General features: G+C 39.0%; 1 protein-coding gene across 3 annotated transcripts in view; it reads left to right on the top strand.

The window, feature by feature from the left end:
* Positions 1-24435, top strand: part of cfap74 (cilia and flagella associated protein 74) — a 49557-nt gene that overhangs the window by 7679 nt on the left and 17443 nt on the right. For all 3 annotated transcript variants that reach the window (XM_067591608.1, XM_067591606.1, XM_067591605.1), the window contains exons 13-22: positions 1966-2124; positions 2338-2456; positions 8938-9004; positions 10434-10523; positions 10826-11011; positions 11389-11512; positions 12764-12879; positions 14033-14155; positions 14251-14372; positions 20577-20705. In XM_067591608.1, coding sequence (XP_067447709.1) covers positions 1966-2124; positions 2338-2456; positions 8938-9004; positions 10434-10523; positions 10826-11011; positions 11389-11512; positions 12764-12879; positions 14033-14155; positions 14251-14372; positions 20577-20705 — 1235 coding nt within the window. The remainder of the gene's footprint in view (positions 1-1965; positions 2125-2337; positions 2457-8937; positions 9005-10433; positions 10524-10825; positions 11012-11388; positions 11513-12763; positions 12880-14032; positions 14156-14250; positions 14373-20576; positions 20706-24435) is intronic.

The raw sequence follows: 24435 nt of genomic DNA, 5'->3' as shown, positions 1-24435 counted from the left end.
AGCTATGGTGAAAGGTGTTGTTTACCTTGATGACTTGTTGGAGGTTTTGAGTTCAGCTGCCTGCAGCTCTTTAGCTAACCAGCTAACTGTAGCTGCTGCTACTTTTTCCTCTGCTGCAAAATGATCATTTCCTAAACTGAAATATTTATTATAACTCTTTATTATTGGGACAATGATGATACAACTAATAACTACTGAAATAATAGGTAGGATGAAGGAATCTCCATGTATCAGCCAACTTGAAGGTGAAACTTGTGCTTCAATAATCTGTATCCTTACTAACACATTAGCATACAGAACACAGAGTTCCTGTAGCAGTGATTGTCTGATATCGTCTGAGAACACTGCAGAGCTTTTAGCAATCCAGAGGTGGTGTTTTTTCAGTTCTCTCTTCACATATTTAGTTGTCCAAATTTTTTGTGTAGTTAAAGGCCCTAAAAACCAAAATCAAAGTATCTCTCAATTACATTCAATATTTGTGACTAAGTAAGCAACAGTCAAGGTAAAAAACAAAATCTTTAGGTATTATTTATTAAGATTAACGTGCTTCATCAGGACTTCATGTGTGAGGTTTGATCAGATCTGACCGACAGTGACCAAAGAATCTACAAACTACCATCAGATTCTACTTCAGATGTTTCTAAACTCTGGTTTACGGACGTAAGTGACATCACCTTTTTTCAACTGAGCCCGTCCACTTCAAATCAGTGACAAAAGCACAGAGAAAAATAAATAAATAAATTACTAAAATTGTTCATGTAGGATCCCATCACTTTACGAGTTTCTCACAGCCAGCAAGTGTAGTATTGATCAGTTCTATGATAAATATGTAATCAATCAAACTGCATCATATTGATCACCACCATAAATGATGGATAAGGTGCCTTGCTTAAGGGCTGCTCCATGGTAGTTGTTGGTAGAGGCAGGAGTGTTTCTAGCTCACTGCTGTGGAGGTGAGTTGGCTCTCTGTCTCATCTAGCCCCCTGTACACATGAAATGTGGGGCGACAGGCATCACTTCTCATTGAGCTGGTGCCTTTGAGGCCTCAGAGCGAGCGCAGTGTTACAGTCAGAGCTCCGAGCCAGTGACAAGTCAAGTGGAAGTGATCTCTCCTCCCTAACATGCAGATCAGACTGATGCCCTTATCAAAGGCTACTTCTCAACACAGTAATGGCTGGTACGATAGATGAGCACAGCAATGTAACAAACTTAATAAGATGATTCATGAGGAGGAGAAATGTCAGTGTCACTTCACAAATTGCTTTACAATAGAGAATAAAATACAAAAGAGATAAAAAGATAAAACTATCAAATGTAAAACTGATCCCTTAATGACACTTTTTAACCTCTTAACATACAGTTGACTCTTTTGTTTCTTCTTAAGTAGCTTTAAAGTTGGAAAAATAATCTCATCCCACACTGTCTGACAGCATCACATATATTCTGTAACAGCTTTTTCCAACTAGCAGCACGTATCGAACCTCAATACTATTTTGGTACTGTCTGAAGTAGCACCCTTTATCAAAACTGTCAAGTAGTGAAAGCTGGTATCGAATTATGGTGAGATGTATTATATTTAGAAAGAGTTCTTGTTCTGCTGCTTTTGTTTAGACAACATTTATCATTTTAGAACTATGGCTTCTTTTATTAAAAAAAGTTTTGTAGAAATAAATGTTCATACTGAGATAAATCAGGGGGAAAAAAGTCTCCCGTTTCATATTACATCAGACTAAGCCTTTAGGAATTGCGTCATTTTAATCTTCAATTTATTAAATAATCCTACGTTAAATGATGTTTCATCTTTTCACGTTCAGTATCAAAATACTTTCTACTCCTTTCCTCTACCTAGTGCTCTGTTCTATATAAAGAAGCATTTTTATGTCAGTGAATTTCTAATTCTGTAATTTCATTTAAGTGATTATTTATAATCATTTTACCAGCTGTTGCTTCCTTGTGTGGTTATAGATGCTCCTGAATGAGAAGACTATGTTAATGCAGACAGAAGTAAAGCAAGAGGAACCTGCAACGGCCAGCGGAAAGCTCAACATGCCTACTAAAAAAGTTTGTGGGAAAGAGATGAAAGGGCCTCCATTCATCAGTAAACCTGAGGTCATCGTCTTCAAGGTAGCACACTACTGATTCTGTGAAAACATCACTCTTGAACACACTTTGTCATAGCAATTCATGTCTTTTAGCTGGACAAATGCTAATGAACATGAGTGTGATGTGTGTTTGTCTTGTTTAAAGCTATGTAAGTCAAACAGTTGATTTTTAAATAATCAACTTTTGTTTATGGATTTTAATAGCAGCAGACTGACATTAAATGGCCTGTTTTAGGACTTTGAGGTGGGGAAAACGTATAAGAAGAAGATCATCCTGACTAACATCAGCTACATCATTAACCACTGCAAGCTCATCGGGGTCTCTGCTCAACTGAAGGATTTTATCTCCATCAAGTAAGATTTTTACTTTGTCAGAAACTGTCAAAGGTTTGTCAAATAGCAGGTGACGATAGGTCGGCTCTGGTATAATGCATATGGGCCAAAAAGTGGACAGGAAACAAACATATGCATGGCGCTATGCCAAATGTATACAACATGCACTCTATGCAAACACAGTTACAACATACCATAGTGAAGATATGCAACATACACCCACACATCATATCTCAAGTGTTGCATATCAGAAGTTAGACAAAATAAAGTTTTCACAACTCCATCTGTTGAGGAAGACCACAACATGGGATTGAAAAATCAGGAAAAAGCCAGAAAGTGGATCTTTGTACCAAGTACCATACGTTATTAAAACCAAGTATTCCATGTTGTCATGTTTCCCAGCTTTAATGCTGATTAGAATATTGAAGCTAAATAGGCTTCCTATCACAATAAAGACTTTATATGTTTAATTCATTAGGACATGATGAAAATCAGTGTGTGATATTGAAAAGACAGCTTTGATATGTGCCTTGTGTCTTAAATGTGCTTCTAATGATTTACCATATTATATCAGAACAACAATTCTGTCTCTTTATCAGGGCTTTATTTTGCTACCTGTCACAAACAACTGTAAAACAAGACTGACAGGTCAAATGTCATATTGAGGCTGATTCTACATATTCCATGTACCAGCAACTCCAGTTTCAAAGTGGGACAGATCAATCGTGTCGGAGGAAATACATATTGCATCAAGCAGCTCACCGCAAATTGAATCCAAGCTGAGGAAAAAATATGGAAATATTCATCTAACAGAGATAAAAAGAGAACCCAAGTAAAGATAGAAAATTAAGCACAGATGTTCAACGGCATCACTTCATGGTTTCTCTAATAGGTTGGAGTATTGTAGTTGTTTTGAATATCTAATCTAGGTATTAAAATTTGGGTTCAAAGACAGAACGCTGGTGTTGTCACAACGCTGGAGCTGGAGGTGTTTACAACTGCAAACTGTAAAGCTCTTATAAACTCACTATAGGTTGAAGAGCTTCAATTATCACGTGGAAACATCTGCTCATGTATCACCGCTTAGGAATTCAATACAACCACTTCTTGTCATTTTAAAAGACGATGGAGTGGACGTGAAAGCAAAGCCTGTCCTCCCACATATGAACACCAGCTTGGATCACCACGCTCGCAGCTCCTCTTATGAGACTCAGCTCAGTGAGTCAGTCTACGTCTCTGCTATCTCCTCTCTCTCAGCCTGCCAGCGGCCCACAGGCCGAGCAGAGATGCATTGTTCTCCAGGTCACTCACTGTGTATCACTTTCCCATCAGCTCCCCTGCGACTTGATGTGGTTTCTTCGTTTCTCTTCTTTCTGCTTGACTGAGCGAAGTCTCCCAGGCTACAGCGGGGTCTGCTGGAAACCACTGACGCTGTTCTTCAGCCTTGGTGCTGGACCACTTGTCTGAACATATCACCTTCTAGTGCTCTATTCTTAACTCACATGTAGCAAACACGCACTTTCATACCAAACGGTTGAATGCACACATACTGTACACTGTACATTATACCCACTCGCTCTCTTGTAGCCCCCTTTAATGTTAGTCACAACAGTACAGCTGATCTCTCTTCAGATTTTTTATGATTATACATATTTTATTTTTATATGGAAACAGAACTCAAACACAAATTGATCAAATTAATGAAGTAGCTAAATCTGCCTTCTGTTAGTTATCTTCTTTAAACTGATTAATACTACATTATGGGTATGTACAGTGGGACCATGTGGCATTTGAAAGAAATTCAATTCACCCAGTGATTTTGCTGCTACAGGCTGAATGGCTGAAACACAAAACTCACCTGGTGGTAGGCAATCTTTTTAGTCACTTATAAAGTGGGAAAAATTATGTGAGGTGCATGAAAAGTAACAAAAACACAAATTACTAATACAAAAGAGTTGTCTTACATTAAAATGAATTCAAAGAAAAAAAAGTGTTGCAAGATTTCTTTCTCATCCATAGCTGGAGGTGATTAAGAGGAATGCTTACCATCCAGTAATCATTAAAAAAAAAATAAAAAATTGAGCCACTCAATGACTCAAACATTTGGATTCAGGGGGATCCAGGACCATGATATGTATTGTGACGGTTCTGGGTCAATTCTAATGGTGGATAATGTTAATGTTAATGTATATAGAATGTAAACTTTACATAGATATTGCTGTGTAACTGACAATACTGAGTCAATTTGCTAAGTTGATGTCTAAGATACAAATTTTAATGGTTTTATCACAAAAGTAAAACAGGAAGTAAACATATGGCACCTCAGCAGGAGATCCAGCATGTTTATTGTTTCCTGATTGTAGTCTCATTCCAATGTAGTTGTCCTCCAGTCATCAAAAAGATGGCAGATGTTGCCAGATTCACCTGATTTCTGCCAATACCTTGAGTCCATCATACAGTCTCAGTCTATTATTCACTTCTGTTATGTATATGTACTACATTCCACTGATTATTCATACAATATTTGAACCAGTTGCAGCCTATTGTGCCTTAAAACAAGGATAAAGTAAATTTTATATCATGTTTACACCTAATACTACTACTTACACAAGCTAACAGTCACCTGTTTCTGCGATGTAGGTGTCTAACACCCTCCATCTATTATTTGGTGTCTGTTGTGTGTAAAACATGTTGATTATTCACACATTTAAACCTACAATGTTAAGATCAGTCGTGACAACTGCAAAGCCCTCATGGCTTACCCAGCTAAAAACATTAGCATAGCAGGAGAGAGAGAAACATGAACCAGGAACACGCTGGGCTTTTCACACCAGCCCATGGTTCCCTGTTCGCCCCCTGAATTTCTAAAAATGGCTTCCCATCCTTCAACACCCCCCCACCCAGCGTAGGTGCATTTGTGCCAGAATGGGCTCTGCTGTATCTTTTCACTACTGGGACAAAAACCACAACAGCCCAGGCTTGCCAGACTTGGTAAAAAGCCATAATTTAGAAACTGTGTTTTTGCAATTAGTGTCACTTCCTAGCATGTATTGCAAATGACTGGCTGAGAGGAAGACACTCCCTGTGATCTGTATGCTCCTTAGATGAGCTGTGAGATAAAGCCTTGGACTGTTGTAAAAATGGTGATACTCGACAAAATCTGAGGGTGCGATCACACCTACAGTTTGTTTAATTGGTCCAAATCATGCTAGAATGAGATACATTGTTTCACTTTACATCTAGTCTTTGGAAGTTATTGCAAATGTATGGCAATTTAAAGAGCATTAAAAAAGAAAATTTTAAGTCCAACTGAAATTACACTTGATGTTTTTTTCTGCTACAGCACACAGTTGTTGGAAACCCTACCTAAACCCATGCATAAACTCATTTTCAGTAGGTCAAAAAGAGTAGCAATACATGTACGTGTTCCTGCACTTCACGGTTCACATGTTTAGGAGACATGTTGATGCACAGATCTGAGACCCAATAGAACAGGTCCCTACCTGGACCCAACCAGACCAGATATAAATTTTAATCTGGCCCGAGCTGGGTCCTGTGTCCAAATGATCCAAGAAGATCTCAACAGTAAAGATCTGCTTTGCAAATTACATGTCCTGTGTCCTTTTTTTAAGAAAAAAAAGAAAAGTATCCCAAAGAGAGAAATTTTTGCTTTATACTTTTTGTTTTCATATACTTTGTGGTTTCATAAACTGTATTTGCTTAAAGCAATAAGCGCCACCGTACTTCAGTTGGCTGACAGTGACACTGACCAACAGCCAGACAGCAGCCTGAGACACAACACAAGACTACAGCCACACAAGTGCATATGAGCATATTAGCTAATGCTAATGTCAGCTTGCTAATATGCATGGTTAACATGCTGATAGTTGGGGACATTCAAATTTTTCCCTGATGATGGGTCTAAATGACAAGTTGGGGAATCTCCAAGGTCATAAAAGTTCATCCTGCAGGGAGCATGAAAGTCTGTAACAAATTTCACAGTAATCCATTCAAAGAGAAGTTTCATCCTGTTAGACCCATCCTCTAAGTGAAGTGGTCTATGAATTTATTGATTTTCTGGAACTGTGACTCTGAAATAGATAAATTCTTGACAGCCATAAGTATATTGTGGTTGTGTCCTGTTGAGACCAGCCAGCTCAAAAAATTTGGAAAGGGTCATTTCATATTCTCAAGTGCTTGAAATCTGTCAAAGTAAAGTTAATTCTGTTGACTGACATCAGAAAACCATGCTGCACTTAACTGAGCTTGTTGTTTTATGTTCTCCGGTAGCCTGACAAAGAGATAATTTAACGTGAGCATCAATCAAAACTGCAGCAGGACTTTATATCGTTTGATATGTTCATGTTCCTTTCTAATTTAAAACGATCCACACCTCAGGCCACTTCAACACCTTTTTTAAGCAAATTCATTGTGGTTTTTGGTAGCTTAAATCATTCTTACCTACCCAAAGCACCAAACAAAAGAAAAACAATCTCTAAGGCTTAGATAAATTGACCTTTGAGACACTCTAGTCATGGCCTTCCTATACTGTCATTCCTAAAATCTAAAAGTATTATGTTGGAACCACCAAAGGTAAAGAGAACAAGGTTTCACAGTAAGATTATTCAAGTAATATGCACTTCTTCACTGTCTGAATTGCTGTCAGAAGAGGTTTTGAGTGTGAGGGTGTTTTAGCTCTGTTGAACTGAATAATGAACTGAGAGTGCTTATTGATCTACTGTAGGAGGAGCCAATGGGGAGCATCCAGAATATATGATAAAACACACAGCATAGTCAGTAACACAGGCACGGTCTCTGCTTCATCACTTAAGTCTTCTGCAGTGGATATACTGTACAGTATGGCCTCATTTGCAGCACTTTATATAGGACTCCAGCAGGCTTTTTCCAACATTGCCTCACTCAGCATTTAATCCCAAGTGAACTGTTCTATTTTACTTCACATGTCTTTTCATATTACCTATCTTGAAGCCAGGACAGGAGAATGGTGCCAATAAGGAAGGAAATTAGCCAAAAATAAATAAATAAATAAACTGTAAAGTGCAATGTGACATTTATAATTGCCACCAGAATGATCAAACCAGGTTGAATCCTTTCATGCGCTTCCAGTTCACAGTGGTGAGCTGAGAGGCAGCTTCAGCCAAGCAACTCCAAGTTTTTCACCTGACAGCTGGACCAAAAACTTGGCTCAAACCAGACCTAGGGGTTCATTGCTCACTAGTGTTGATGACAGTATGCACAGATTGTTGATTATGTTGTAATTTTCCATATAAACTTTCCATTTTCAAGTCTGTTATGATACATTTCTCAGAGCCCAACCAATTGTGTTGCAGTTAAAACGTCCAATGAAAGTTTCGTCTAGTCTGTTGAATTCATGTTTGCAGCTCATTATGATTAATACAGTAACATATGGTAACTTTGAGGCTGTACTTTACCTGTTTTAATTACTGTAAGTAACTGCATGCAGTCTTACATTTATTTTGTACCTATTTTCCTGAATAGTATATATTAATAGAAGAAGAAACATAGTATTCGTTCTCCGTCTTCACAGAGTTTGGAAAACTGACTTCAACAAACACTGGACACTCAGCTTTCGTCTTGTACAACCTAAATCGTCAACTTGACACAAAAAATATCTCACAGTCTTCATGTGAAAATCAGCTACTGCATGATCACAAGGATATTTTAATTTTTCTAACTTTGTAACAGGATGAAACCATTACCAAGACCTAATGACAGTTTGGCATCCTTTATATTCTCTAGCTACTTCCTAATTATGCTCAGAGATGCATGTGTCCAAGTTTTTGTTTATCTATTGAATTTTGAGAGTCCTCCCTGCTTCTCTGGCTGGCTGCCTGCTATATTCATATTGATCGGCCCTCCTCTCGTGTCTCTGAGAGGGCTGCAAGTTTTTCAAGCTCTTCAGGGCAGCATCGGGGTTGGCGTAAACATGTGCTGTGAGATACACATGTTGCTTTTGAAATAGCTCACGTTTCTTTTCACTGCTAGAAATAAACTTTTGCTTTCTGCTGTGGTTCAAAGTGAGATTTGACTGTGAAATCAACCATTCTGTCCCACTCTGCAGTGTTTCCCCATGAAATAGTAGCCTTTCTTCTCTTTGTCTTTTGTGCTGTGCAAGCTGAGCAGCAGGTTGACTTTTGACCTCGATTCTGTGTTCCGCTTATTTACTCTCAGGAGATTCATCGTACTTCAGCATTTCAACTGAAGCTGCTGATCTTTTGTTAAAAACAGCATATTTCTACTGCACAGGCATCTGCGTACATTCTGAAAAATGTTTTCTTTGAGTCCCATGTTTTATGTTATTGCTGTACACATATGTGTGAGGCCATGCAAAGACTTGTATGTACCTTCACACCAACAAACACTGCTTTTACATTATGTTGCTCATCAGAAATGTTTGTATCAAATATTTTACACTGAGTGATGCAATCTTTGTCATAACTCATTGTGATTTGTGTTTCAGCTTTGATCCTCCTGGTTTTTTATCTCCTGGGATGTCCTGTGACATACAGGCTGTATTTCAACCTATGGTTAGTTACTATATCCCTCCTTTTACAGTGCATCTACAGTGCATGTTACAGTTATACATTGTGAGAACGTCTACAAGTTTTAGTGTTATTAACCCCTTTTGAGCCTGCTGTATGCACCAGGCAAAACATGATACAACAGGGGAAGATTATGGCCCTTGTTCATTCATTCACTAATGCTTATATAATAGACACTCAATAGTTTACTCAGTAATGAGCAGTGAATTGAGATATTGGACACTTATGTCAATCATCATCAGTGTACATGCCATGGACACTGCTTTTTTCGTTCCATTGTGGAATTTTTGATGGCACTATATAATGGATAAATCTACACACTCAAATAAAATGGTAGAGTGTAAATAAGGTGTACTTTATATTAAATAAGGAGTGATTTAGGTCACAGCCTATTTCTTGGTTCTGAACAGTAACTTCCTGGAATCTCTGCTGGTTGCCTGGCAACTACTCCCAGCCAAGAATAGTCCAATAGTCAATAACTGCAAAACAATTAACACTTTGGGTTTCTGTACATATTAAACAAACAAAATATAACATATTGTAATAGTGCTTTTTAGAGGTTATAGTAGGTGGATTTTGTTTCTGCTGGACAGAGCCACACCTGCCGTTTCTCGCTTTTTCCAGTCTTTGTGCTAAGCTAAGCTAACTGTAGTCGTATGTTTCACGGACAGACATGAGAGTGGTGTCCATCTTATCATCTAACTCTCTGCCAGAAAGTCAATAAGCGTATTTCCAAATTGTCAAACTGTTCCTTTAAGTGAAGTCATGATATTTAATATTAATTAATATTAAATTAAAAAGACTGGCTGAAGTCTACAACCCATATGACCTATTTTCTGCTATATTGGAAACTGCGCATTAATTACTTGTTCACGGCATTCACAAAACAACACAATGGAATCCCTGCTTACAGTAATTCTGTTCCCTTGCATATCACTTTGCATACGTCCATATCACTGATTGTTCTTCTTTTTGCCATTATGAACTGTGCAAAGCAACAAGAGGCACAGAGGCATGACGTATTCCCTGTAGCACCCGGCAGTTAGTTAACAAATGTAATATACATGTTTTTTGTAATAACATGATCATCAAATCCAAAGACTTTACACCTATATGTCCTTGTGAAAAAAAAATTACCATCCTATACTGTTTTAGAGACAATTAACTCTAAAACAGTAAATAGAAACAGAAATACAGGTACCATAGATTTGTGCATACAGGTTACTACTTCTTATAAGTCATCACTCATTCTCATCTGGAAAATAGAAATCCAAGGCCTTTATCATCAAACCTTCGCACCACTCTTCTGTTTTGGAGTCAAATTTCTGCCGTTTGATCTAACTTCAAATCTTTATTCTAGAGTAAATTCAATGTCAGGTAGCCAACACAATGTCACACTATCTGGTCCCTGCAGATCAATGAGGACCTGGAGGGAGAGGTCCAGTTTACATCGGCAATGGGTTCCTTCACTGTGCCCGTCAGGTGCACCACAAAGAAATGTGATGTAAGTAGTGTGCTGCAGCCAACCCACAGAAAATAGAGTATAGTTGTGGGTTTAGGCTGGTAATAATGTAGTAATGATAATTATTGGAATAATAATTATTGAATAAATATGTGATTAATCAGATTGCACCCTGTTCATCTTGCCACAGAGGAACAACACTGTCTGGCTATCTATTAAAATTATTCTCTGTATCTTACTTAATCAAGTCATGTATGTATTAATGTATGTAAAACTATGTGCTCAAGCTGGCAGCTCTTCACCACTGATGTTAATTGATGTGTGTGAATATATCGTCTCTCTAGCTGGAGGTTGACAGCCAGTTTATTGACTTCGGTTCACATGTGGTGGGCCAGACTATTTTGCGGACTATCACCTTGACTAACAAGGGTGCGCTGGCCGCCCTCTTCAGCCTGGACACCTCAGCATGTCTCAGTCCAGAAACTAGCCATGTTCAGATGCCATCCCAGGTCTCTGCTAACACATGCCAGGTGAGACTCTGGACCTCAAGAAGTGCTGTTTCTTTGATACTCTGAGGGAGTAAATTTGATTACTGCTACAAATGAAATGTCCATATCATTCATATATATATTATTATACAGTGTATGTTCTGCTGCTATTATTCTGTACAACACAGTAGCTGTAACTATTGTATGGAAGTTGACAGAGAAAATGATAAAACTTTATGATACAAATTTTAATGAATATGTGCATGTGAAGGAATAAAATGTGAGAATTTACAGTTTATGTACATGATACCTAGAATATGTCGTCATTTCACATTACCAGGTCTAAAGACAGTCATGAATGAAATGTAATGTGAAAATAAATAAAATCAAACTAATGTGCATGTGTTGTTGGCTGACAGGAGACGAGCAGTCAAAACACAACATCTGACAACCAGAAAAGCTCTGCATCCACAGGCACCGGAGAAGTCCAACTACAGCAAGATGGTCAGGAGCTCTCTGAGGCATCGCAGAATGAGCAACCAGGTAAAGCTATTATATACTGTACATGCTCACACAGAGGCACATACAAAATAATCCTAGTACCAGTTTTTCTGCAAAGGCCTAAACCTGAAATCCAAATCTGTACTTGCATCCCAAAACCCATCTGAACCTGCCTGGAACTCTCTGTCTTTCTTCCCACGGGGCATCAGTCAGTCAGAGCATGAAAGAGACATTTTTTTTAATTAACTATGCTTGAAAATAAGCTTTACGCCTCAAAATGTCCCGCGGCTCTCATCCTAAAACCACCTTGACCCCTATTAAATATGTTTGTGTACAAATATTTTTTTTCTGGCACATATGGTTTGGATAAAATTCCATTTGCATTATTTTCATCGACAGTGTTTTTGTTCCAAATACAGCAAATGACTCATCCTTACACCACAGAAAGTCACTGGAAGGAATGTTAAAAAAATCAATGCTGACTAAAAGCATGAGATAGGATGTGGTGACCTTTTCATTATTTAACCAACACCCACAATCTTTCTGTAACCGTAACCCAGTGCTTTGAGTTGCCTTAAAAGAACCATAAATGTGTTAATCAGAAGCAATTATCATTGGAAAATAAATCATACATTAACAGTGAACATTTTTCAGATACAGCCAATATAAACATTCTGCTGTCATGTTGATTAAATAACCTACTGAACAAATTAGTCAGTGCAGATTAGTTGTGTTTGAGGTGAGTGAGGACTGACGAAATCTCTTCTTTGTGGACGATTTTTCTCATCTTTCTGTTCCCATTTGGACTTTTGGTCCTCATAAGAACAAAATAACGAGCGCACACACACACACACACACACACACAGCCCAGAGTTCACCTTGCTCACACAGCTGGTGACAAGGAGGCATCTTTTCTTTAATGTTCATCGCTGCAGTCAGCACTTTCTTCCACTGATGCTTTGATAAGCTGTTCAGTGTTTTTCCTCTGCTCTGCTACCTTGGAAAAGACTGTGTTGAAGTGGCTCTGTCTCTTTTTTTTCTGTCGTTGGGAAAGGCTATCTGATCTTGGCTAATTTTTTAGGTTTCTGATGTTGCTTTTTGGAGGCTGAGGCTTACAATAGTTTGTATTTTATGCCTGTATCTGTGTATTTATGTCACAGATACCCCATACAGGATCCACAGTGTTGTCTTTGTCTTGTTTCTGGTGATTTGGTGTCTCCTCATGGCAGGTTGACCACTCAATCGATCAACAGTAAAATTTATGATCTGATTTTGCTCTGTGTGTGTTTGCAGTGTCAGAGGCTTCAGCTACAGGTCCAGGAGCGATTCCTGAGGCTTGTGTGTCCTCTGATGTGGACGCTCAGATAAATGAGAGCCCATCAGACTCCAGTGACATAAATCTAGGGAATGTAAGTATTTGGTCTTGTGGCAAATACACAGTTATGTCTTACAACACTATTACTTTCAGCTTAACTGGTAAAATAAAGATGAAATCACTCATAACACCTCTCATAACACATTTTGGCCTGATGGTGGCACTAGACAAAATGTCAGAAGTCACCAAATTCATCTGGGAATCATCCTCCTGGAACAATGAATAGTAGTTGTCGAGTTTCTTGCTCACTGTCAAGACATTGATCTACGACTGATCAACCAACATCCCCACTGCTGCTACCAGCAGCGTGTAAATGGGCATATCTGTAGATATTGGCACAATGAATTGCTTTTGATTGATTTGATCAACAATGTCGATATAGCAGCCTTCACTATGGGCTGGATTGTGCATCTGCAGGTTGTGTACTGGCAGAGAGACACCCACTGTCTCTGAAAAGACGGACTATTATCTGACTGTAAAAAGTCTTGTTTTTAGCATTGATGCTGTTTGTGCCTTGTGGCTCCAGTGAAGTTCTGGAGTTGTTCAAGGTTCATTACGTCTCTCTGGTGGGGGGTTAATGGTGCATCCCTTCTCCCTCTGTGCCTGTTACAGCTTTGTGTATTGCATGTGCCTGCACGCCCACGACTCGATCATTGTCATTTTGACTGATACTTTCACATTGTGTAGTTGAAGGCTGGTGTCTGAAATGGCGGATTATCCATCAAGCTATCATGGTCCCACAGTATTGAGTCAGTTGTTGAATGAATGGCTTATTTCTTTCTTCTGTTTTTTATTATTGCTCGCACCACCTTGATGCTTTGTAGCGGAGCTGACAACCCACTCTGCCTTTCCACATAGTTTGATTGCATGTCATTTGAAGTCGCACATCTGAGTGATTTCAACTCCCCCTGCATTGATAGAAATGACTTTGTTTCATGAAGAAAAACAGTTAAACTATATGTCCTGTATGCACTAAATCACCCTCTAAATTCAAACAGAGAAAGCTCATGAAGCTTAGTGAAAATATGCAGAGGTCATAGTCTGATTTTGCTTTGCTATTGGGAACATTCATTTCATAATCTTCATTTCATTATCTGGTCATTTTACATTTGTCTTGTAGAATATTTCTTAAAGATGCAGAACTAAAAAATTGAATATTTCAAAATCCAATGTTTACCCATCTACAGGTAAGAGAAGGAGAGGTTGGACCTTTTGAAAGCATCAAACTGGAGATTGTTTTCACTCCAACTATTCCAGGAGAGGCCAGACTGGACTTCCACATCAAATTCTCCGACGTAACCAGCAAACCAGTAAGACACAGCATGTTTTTCAGCATGTGAATTTCATGGGTACACACAGTATAAAACTAATTGTTTTGTGTTTGAACACATATTGGTTCAAACAGATACCCATCAAGGTGAAAGGTGTGGCAGTTAGCTTCCCTGTATGGGTGGTTCAGCCGAGCATTGACCTGAAGATCTGCATGTTTGACCGTCTCTATCAAGACAGTATCATGGTCCAAAGCAGGTGGGTCCAAAAGGTAGAGTGTCTGCACTGTGCCCTGCTCTGCTGAATCAAAACCCAGAGTGTAATATGCAAGAGAGAGACCTAAGGTAAAAGTGAAACATGGGTACGGCTACCACATGACAATACAGTGATTCTATCACTGACAAACAAACGTTGCACTACTGTTAATATACTGCTCCTATTTTCCATATAATCCCTACAGCGTTTTCATAAATAACACATTTATCAAATAAGACATGCGTTGTTTAGTCTCAAAGGCTTGAAGTAAATTAGTAGAAGCAAACAAACAATTAACTTTCTACCTTGTTAGCTCATTTTTCATGTCATGTTAATCAACAATGTCATCAACAATAAACTCAACCCAGTAATACGCCAGAGATATTTGAACAGCCCCTCGGCCCTTGTAATTGAATAAAAATAGTTTTCTATGCCTTGATGTTGTCCAATTGGTTTACACTTACACATGTCCTGCCCCACCTTGTTTAACAGGAGGGAAGTCAGATGTCATTTAATACCATATTAGCATCACTTTAGGTAATCATGGTGACAGTTAGAGACAACATTGGTACAAGGAGGAAATTGAGTGCCAAGAGACTGATGAGTGGTTTGCATGTAGCAATTAAAAACATTAGATGTCTCTATGTTCACACAGAAGGGGACACCTTTATTTTACGGGTCCCTTAGTTTCCTAAGGGATAATAATTTCCTAAAAAATAATTAAAATGTCTTTGTTACTTTATAGGAAGTTTCTTGGAAAGAGTATGTAATTGGTACTGATTATAAATAAATTGGAATTGGTACCCTTAATGAGTGCCACCTAATTTATTTGAGATTTTAAGAATGAACCAGGAAATTATAAATTTGCATAATGAAGAGCAGTTTGATAGAGTTTTAGTAAAAGCAAACTCAAAACTGAACTGCGGGACTTATGCATATAAATGAACGTCTGTTACATTCAAGCCCTTGCCAAACAAGTTCACATGATGCTGATTAAACCTGCAGTGTGAAACTTTTACATATAAATGAATGTCTGTTACAATCAAGCCTGTGCCAAATGAGTTCACACAATGCCGATTAAGCCTATCGCCAGCAGATAAATCTCTGTATTTCACAGTATACCAGAGTTTTTAACCTGGTGTCAGGTTTGACATTCCCTCACTGGCTGGACAAATGCATACTGCGCATGCTCTATGGGCAAAGCACGCATTCCAGAGACTTCCACCGACCAAGCCGGCTAACTTCCAGTTAGCTCTCTGCTAACTTGAGGGATAAAATCATTTAATCACTTCTAGACTTTCCGAATGATGAGGATTGACAGTATTCAAACCGTCAATCCTCTGATTAGTGGACAACCTGCTCCACTCGCTCTACCTCCTGAGCCACAGCCGCCCCATAAGAGCACCTCCTAAGAAATAACACTCATATATTAGTTACTTTCTCTGATAATATTAGAGAAAGTAATATTGTAATATTAGGTACCTGTAAAATAAAATGGTATCTTTGTAACCTTTGTAACCAATCAATGTGTTTGAGTTGTAACTATACTAAAAATGAGCTGTGCATAATAACTGCTGTTAACCTACATGAACAATGACAACATGGCTGCAACAGAAAAATCACTTTATGTGAATTTTGGAACTGAGCTCAGTTTCGGGTAAACAGCGTTTTCATGTACAGTTTGAGCAGATGGTCCAAACATACACACACACACACACACACACACACACACACACACACACACACACACACACACACACACACACACACACATACACACACATACACACACACACACACACACAGAAAGGAAATGGTAAAGCAATCACTATTAGATCACTTGTGCAGGAACAACTTTAGCTGTGACAGGGAGATGTAAAAATGTAAAATATATCATTTGTATAATAGCAATTACTGCATAGTAAATCATTACTGTATATCACTAAAGAAAAGAAATGCTATTGCAAAGTTTCCACATAACCTTATGGCACCAAGACTGTGGAGTAATGAAGGTGTGTCTTATTTTTGTGTTGAGTAGAGAGCACTTGTGACCACAATATCAGTGGATACCAACATTCAATCTGAACCACAGTCATTACAACAGTCTGCATCATCAACAGGTTCAAGTCTGTATATTGTTTAATAAACAAGGAGGTAGTGAAGCCCTACACGCTGTCGGAAGTTTACTGAAAAAGCAATGGTTCAGACCTTCATCAGGCATTCAACATTTTAAGGAGATCCTTAAAATGTATGCAAAAAACTACACAATATTTAAACATAATAATTATGAAGTTATAAAATCATTAGAATGACCTACATCACTTCCATTATTACAGCATTACTTAATTAGGATCAATATTTATTGATGAGGTTATTTTAATGAACTTAGTGTTTTATTATTTAAGAGACTGTATAAATCCCTCAGCCCAACGAGATGACAGCAGAAGTGAGTAGAGCATGTCGTATTTCCATTTTATTTGTTGTCATGCTTGAAATCATCCTTGGAATAGAGTTTGGAAAGTGGCATGGACTGCTGATGTAGCATGCTGGCTTATCTGCTGAATGCAATACTAAAACTCCCTCACATACTCAGTCTCTGCCAAAACGGGCATTTTCACAGAAAAACGGCTCATGGAAATCCCTTAAATTGACAGGGCCAGCTTACTTTTCAGCTCGCCCAACATAAAACTCTCCGACAAACTACTTTGGCAGCCAAGCGGCATATTGAGATATTCAACAAATGTGCGGACATACTAAAGAATTCAGAGATGTATTAGCTGATAAATGTACCTAAGCAGAGGATGAGCTAAGGGACCGAGCAGTAAACTCATATCCCCACAATCCTCTTTGGTCCATACAATAACACAGAACAAGAGTGAATCCGTTCTGATCACGGATGTGATACATTATGATGCACACTGGGGGTTAAGAGTACACGGGGGGCAGTAACATTTGCAGGCGTGTGGTCCACCACCTAGCTAGTCATTGTGTCACATCATGTGGGGGAGGGAGTGCATGTGTGGGAGTGGGGGATTTGTGACAACTGCCATCTGGTGCGCTGGCACACCAGCACATGTGACAACATGACGATGACAGCATCAGTGTGAACGGTGGCTTTTAAAGTAAGAAAAAAATGCTAATGCTTGCACCGGCAAACCATGCAATATGTCACTCTGCTTCCAAGACAGTAATTTGAACACAAAATAGCTTGGCAGGCTTTTGGGGGGAAACAATAAGAGAGCTGCTGCTTTCATCGTACAATTTGTCACTTTTTCTTTTGAGTAGATGAGTAGATTTCCCACAAGTCCTCCTTAGTTTGTGACAGATTTTTAAGAGAACAGCACAAAGCATAATTGAAAATGTTCCTTGTCTGCTGGCCAGTGATTTGAATATCTCTCCTACTAATTGAAAGAATTTTTAAGAGGCTTTAAAATGTGCAGTGTTTGACTTTTGCTCGTGAGCCAAAGATTGGAATATTCTGAGCACAGTTGGCAGAGTTTTTCTTTTTGGGGACAGTTTTGGGTTTTTTTTTCATTTCAAACACGCGACCTGGACTTTCAAACCCTCCTCCACTGGCACCTGCTGGGGAGTTGAGCATTCCTGCCATAACTCAGGCCATAAAAACACATTCAGCTTTCTTTGTTTCCATTCACAAAGCCTTCTGTCCTTGATTTCTCTGTTTACTGCATTTCTAATATGCCTACTGTATCTTGTCTCAGTCCAACCTGTGTCCTGTGGTTTTTGGCCGAAGGACTGCAAGTGTATTGTTGACATTAGAGTTGATTCTTCTTTTTTTATTTTGGGCAAAATAGAATATAGACAATAAGGAAAAACCTGTTCTTCCAGCTGGTTATTTTGAAATATAAAGCAGACTGTGCTTCATTATGGGGACAGTTGCCTAGGCCTTTGCTATGAAGGTTTGGTATCCCATGAGGCTTTGGAGTGCATGTGGAGTAAGCAAGTGCAGCCACCTGGCCCTCTCAAGGAAGGGCAGAGGCACTGGTGTAGCTGTGGGCACTTTGAGTTATTCAGCTCTGCATGTAGACTCAACATGAGAAATTTCTCTGCAACATGACCTGAAACAATTGCCACTAAACCTCAGTGATTACAATGAGTTTAATTATTAACGATGCTCTGACAAAAGACTTGAAATTCCCCCAAATAGAAATATATTTCACAGGAAACTGTGTTGAACTATCTAAGGAAATAAACAACTGAAATATTTGAGTGTATAAATATTTGATGTTAAAGTTAGTTATACCAGCAGCATGTGGATGAGTGAGAGATGACTCCAATGTAATCTTAGAAAGACAACATATCAGCTCTAAGGAAATCTTAGGGATCTATTTTATCTGTAAATTTAAGAAGTTGTTTTCACGAATGACAGAAATCAGCATTTGTTTTAACGTGTAAATCAAACACCAAATGAAATAACAATACATGTAAAATGTGAAGGTTGGATAATCAGAGTCAGTTACTGTAAAGTCACCCTTTAAATCATTTAACATTGTTTCAGAAATAGAGTCAAACTGGTCACAGTCAGCCTGTAAAAAAGACAGGATCAGCTGAATGCCCCTCTTAATTAAAATGCCTAATTGCACTAAATGATTATGTATCCATGAATATTCCTCTGAGAGTGATCTGAAGGTTATCATTTGGCCGGAATAAAGATAGCGACTTAATATCCCCCTAGTGTCCCTGGGAGTCCTTGCCTGGGGGAAACAACCATCTGTTTGACCTCGCCATTCAAAGTGGGTCATTTCATTTGAGTGGGGGATCGAAAAATGAAGGGTCTCTCAGTCCGTTTGTCCGCGGCTCGCTTATCGTTCACCTTTGTTTCTTTGAAGATGAAAGACATAGCAAAATATCATCACTGTATTCGCATATCCCCTCCAGCAAGCGGAGAGTTGTTTGTACTGTCATCGTTTTATGTAGGTGTGGGCTCTTGTTGGATGTGTTTGAGAATTCCCAAGGTGAAGAGCCATTTATATCGCAAGCCTCAGCTATAACTGAAGCTCGTAGCCACAGGCACAACCATCTGTTGGAGCTCCTGAAAACTGGGTCACCTAAATGATATGGACTTAGGCCCCAATCAGACCGAACGCTTTTTAGCAGCCTGGGGGCCACTTTTTGTAAGTGTTTTCAATGAGCTTCAATGAATCTTATTGCTCGTTGCTGAGTGCCTCGCGTTTTTGCAGGAGCGCCCTGAACACCTTGAATTGAAAAAATTTCAACTCAGAACAGCAAAGTGCCCGACGTCATTTGCGTTTTTCCCATTGTCCAATCGGATGAATTGAGAGGCAGGTGGTGATTCAGTGGTTTCCTAGCAACAATAAAAAAAAATTTTTTTTAAAAAAGACGCAGCAAGCTGCTCTTTTTTTAAATTGTAGGCTTCAACAAAAAAAGCAGTGCGGTGCTCCTTGCATTTTGCAACCTATAAAAAACGCTCTGTCCGATCGGAGCCTTAGGGTACATCATTCCATAAAAGGTTATTTCCGCAGGTGTCACTCAAGGAAAAGTGTTTTTTTCTGTCCTTGTTGAGTCTCCAAGAGATAAAAGGTCTGCCCTGTGATGTCCATTGGGCAAAGTACCTGACATATCTACATTTTTTTGTTGTTACTGTCATATAAAATGAATAGACTTACCTGATCGCTACTGTTATCTTTGTGTCTTTTATGCCACCTGATAAACTGTTTAGTTATTCTGTTGTATGAAAAAGCTACAAGGGAAAATATTTTGCCTAGAAACCCCAAAAATCAATTACTCTTCTAGGTACCATTATACAGTACTCTTGCTCTGAAGAAATCTCATTCTAATTGACTCAGCTCAGCATCCAACAATACTGCAGCACACACTTCTACTACGTCGAGCACTAATGCAATGCAGGAAGTAGTGTGTCCTTGTAGAGATGTTGAGAGGAACATTAGTGTGTGGAGGTCAGGGTGATGGATGAGCATGAAGCACATTCAACTTTCAGAGATGGATTTTGTGTTCCTATTTTAATTTAACTTAAAAAAAAACAGCCATTACATAACCACAGTTTATTAACCATAGCCATGATCTTTCTATAACCTTATTACCTGTGCATTAATGTCCGTGCATTATCTTTCAGTAACTCTACAGTTTGTCCTGTATTACACCTTTCATAGAGGAATGCACTCGGTGTGTTAACATTATGCTAATGAAACCATATCTCTTGCATGACAGTGCCAGCACAGCCTTGAAGCTGAACTTTGAGGTGTGCCCGGAAATGAGGAAACACATGGAGATCCTACCAAAGACAGGCTTCATCCAGGCTCAATCAAGCTTTAATGCCCAACTCAAGTTCCTGCCGAGGTAAGGAAGGACACACAGAGGATGCAATGATAATGGAAGCACTAGAGCATACATAATCTTATTTTAGACTGTAAGCTTGTTAAGATTCTATCAACCTTATATGACGGTGCAAACAGTTCTCGCCAAAGGAGACTTGTCATGTGTGTTGGGCCAGGCTTGCAGTTTTGTGAATTCCCAGTCTCTGCTTCTTCAACAAAAGAGAAACCTGCAGTTTTCCTATATAACAAAAACTGATACGTTATACACTACACACAGAAAAAAAATGATTTGAGGGCTCTTGGAAGTAGATTTGTGCTAGTAGTACACAATAAACCAATACACCATTACACCAACACCAACTTTAAAGGATAATTCTAGTTTATCACAACCTTCATCTTATTTTTGTAGTAATAATAACATTGTATTTAGCTAATTGATTGCTGAGATATGGAAACATGGCATCTTCACTAAGAATGAGTCAGGTAGGGCATAAAACACAAGCATCAGACTGGGTGTAGATAAACCCTGTGATTAGCCTACTTTATCTGGGAAAGAAAAACATGGGTGAAAGGTAAAATAATAACCCAAACACATCAACCTCCTGCTTCAACTTTGACCCAGTTGTTTGAGTAACTGTGTGCACAGTAAAACCATTTCTTACACCAGATGTAGATGTGTTCCCAGGCCTCAGCAAATATTTTGGCGAATGCAACGTTATAATAACTTATAGAAGTTGATGACCGAAGTAAAAACAGAATTTTCTTTTGAGGTAGCAAGAGCAGTCCTCACATGTGACTTGCTAGCTGGCCAGAAAATGCAAAAAACTGCATCCACCTTATCAGAGGTGAGCGAATAACCATCCAATTTCTGATAAGAGGACAGCATCAGCTAGATAAATCTGTTACTAGGATACTAAAAAGTGTATATGATAGCTTTCCTTTTTGATAAAAGCCAGATGTGAAGTCTTGCAGAGATACAAATGGTAACAATCTACCACCAGTCAACAGCCAGTGTGTATAAAAGAGCTTCTTTAACATACCTGCACTGGGAGTGCAGGGCATGAAGGCTTCTGATAATGACTCTGAAGGACATGGTAATTCTTTCTACAACAATGCAGGCTCTATATTTAGATGGAGAGGCAGGAATTGAACTGCGGTTTGAATGCCAGGAGAACGGACAGGGGACCCCTAGGGCAAGTATGAGAGGCGTGCAGTATGTAAAAACTCAGTGTGGGTGCTAGTATTCTTCTGCCCACCCTCTATTTTCCCTTCACAGTTCAGCAGCTTTGTGTATTGATAGCTGAGAAGGTATTGATGGGGGGAAAAGAATAACAAGAAGATGTTTTCTTCGCACATGACAAAAGTCGGGGGCACACGCTGGTCATCGTTCAGCAGCGGGGCAGGAGGGGAAAGTGGGAAAATGTCAGTAATCTGCCTTAGTGAATCAGCAGAGGTTTTAATGCGAGGATTAGAGTGCAACATTACTCGTGCTGCTGCTGAGATGGTGCAGCGTTGACGAGCACTAGCACAGCTACAGCTTCCACCCCCTCCCTACTCCCTCTGTATCACTTCACTTTCTCTCTCTCTCTCTCTCTCTCTGTCTCTCTCTCTCTCTCACTCTCGCTTCTGTGCTGTCTTCTCCCACTCTCTCACACATACTTCTCTTTTTCTTGGCCTCTCACCTCGGTGTTCAACTGTACTTCTCCTTCTTTGTTTTTCTCAACCTCTACAGTCCTCTTTCTCTGTGCTCCTTCACTTCCCTCTCTTAACTCTACATCTATTCTGTCTCTCTCTGTTATTCTCAAACTCTCATCCTTCTATGCGTCCACCATTCACCACTACTTATATGCTGGCCCTGATTCTGCTTACATAACCTAAGACACCAGACCTAGTTCCCTGTGCTCTCATTGATAACACTGTTGTTCTTAAAGGATAATTCCGGTTTGTTACAACTTTGATCCTCTTCTGTAAGTTTGGCTATCAGTTCTATTAATTATGATAACATTACAATAAGTTAACTGCTGAGATCTGGGAACAGAGTCGCTAATAAAAGGTCCAGCGGTAACCTGTGCAGCTCCATCAATCTCAGATCTCTAAAAATCCCTATCTTCAAAAACTTTCATATCACTGGTGGCATGTCCCTCTCTATTTGTCAGTGGAGTATTGAAGGTGTCCATATTTTATCAGATATATGGGATCATAAAGGAATAAGAATGGTTTTATTATCTTCTCATATATATATGTATATATATTTACTCACTGAGTCACAGAGTTAAGCATTTGTACATTTTTGTACTTTCGCACCTTGAGCCAAAAGCTCACTTATTTTTAGTGAGTTAGCATGCTAACATTTGCTAATTAGCACTAAACAAGCAGTACAACTGAGACTAATGGGAATGTCTTTAGTTTTGCAGGTAGTTAGTCATAAACCAAAATACTAGACAAACAGAAATCATGGCACCAGATGAAAGGTCTGAGATATTTCAATAAAACAATTTTTGACCTACTGGTGGTGCTTGAGGCTATCCCTGTAGCTAGCTATTAGCATGGCTGAAAATCCAACCATAGCACTGTTTTGACAGAATTTCCAGAATCCTTAAAGAATCATTTGGATGAAAAAACTATTCCAGCTGCACAATAAAGCAATTAGTGAGTAATTCATATATTTCAATAATAATAATTAATACAGAATGGAGTCACAACATCCAAAACATATATAGTTTTTTATTGTGCAGGGGATTGAATACTTCTCAATCCATTCTCGAAATACCTTCAACAGTAAGCAACGGTTATCGACCTTCTGTGTTTTTAAAAGATGCTCAGTAATTTATCTTCCAGAGAGGTACTAACTGGGGCTATGTAAGTAAAGTGTTATCCTAACCAGTAGAAATTGTGGCCAAAGCCAAGAAAATAAGCTCACAATTATCCTTTAAGAAACCCTAAGGTCCCAAAGAATATCCTCCACCTGGACCAGAAATCTTGCTGGATAGGAAAAAAAGTCACATGTATGTCACATGATGTAAACGTTCTTACAAATCATACTAGAAATGCCAAATAAGATTGTTTCCAGCATATCGGCAAGCTGTGTTCCTTTATGTGTCATCCCTGTCATGGTTGGATCGTGCTGTACAATCTGTTGATTTTTGGTAGGTTTGCTTTTGTTTTATGCAGTGGCCGTGTGTCATTTAAAAAGGCACTGCCAAGTCTTCATAGCCAGAGTCTATGATTGGATTTCCAAATCCTTATTAGCAGCACTGCTTTCACTCACTGTCTCATCCACACACGCACACACACACACACCATTAAATCTGGTTTCTAAAATGACTCATAGCTTTTATTCTTTACACAGGTGTTTGCGTCTTGCCTTCCCTCCCAGGCTTTTGGGAGAGGGTGAGTACATTCTTGCTTCCTGCTCTGAAGGATTGCGTTCAACCTGCCCACATCCTTTACCGTCTTTGCTTTCCTTCATCCCTCTCTGACTGTCTTCCTCCACCTTTATTTGTCACCATCCAGCCCACTCTTTCCCCTCACATACTCCACAGCATTGTTCCATTCACTACATAATCCCCTCTCTGCAAGGCCAATGGTTCACATGTTTGTGATCCTGTTCAGCTAAGAGGAATGCTGCTCATTTGCTTTCAGATGAAAACTGACAGCCCAATCTGTCTGGCATCATGTTCATGTTAGTCCATTTCTGTTTTGGAGTGGAGGTTATTTTGTTTTGTCGATTTTAGTTGGAGTTAATGTTTTGT

This window comes from Thunnus thynnus, chromosome 6, assembly GCF_963924715.1.
Source record: "Thunnus thynnus chromosome 6, fThuThy2.1, whole genome shotgun sequence".
In the NCBI taxonomy this organism is placed as follows: domain Eukaryota; kingdom Metazoa; phylum Chordata; class Actinopteri; order Scombriformes; family Scombridae; genus Thunnus; species Thunnus thynnus.
This window is presented reverse-complemented; position numbering and strand designations above follow the sequence as displayed.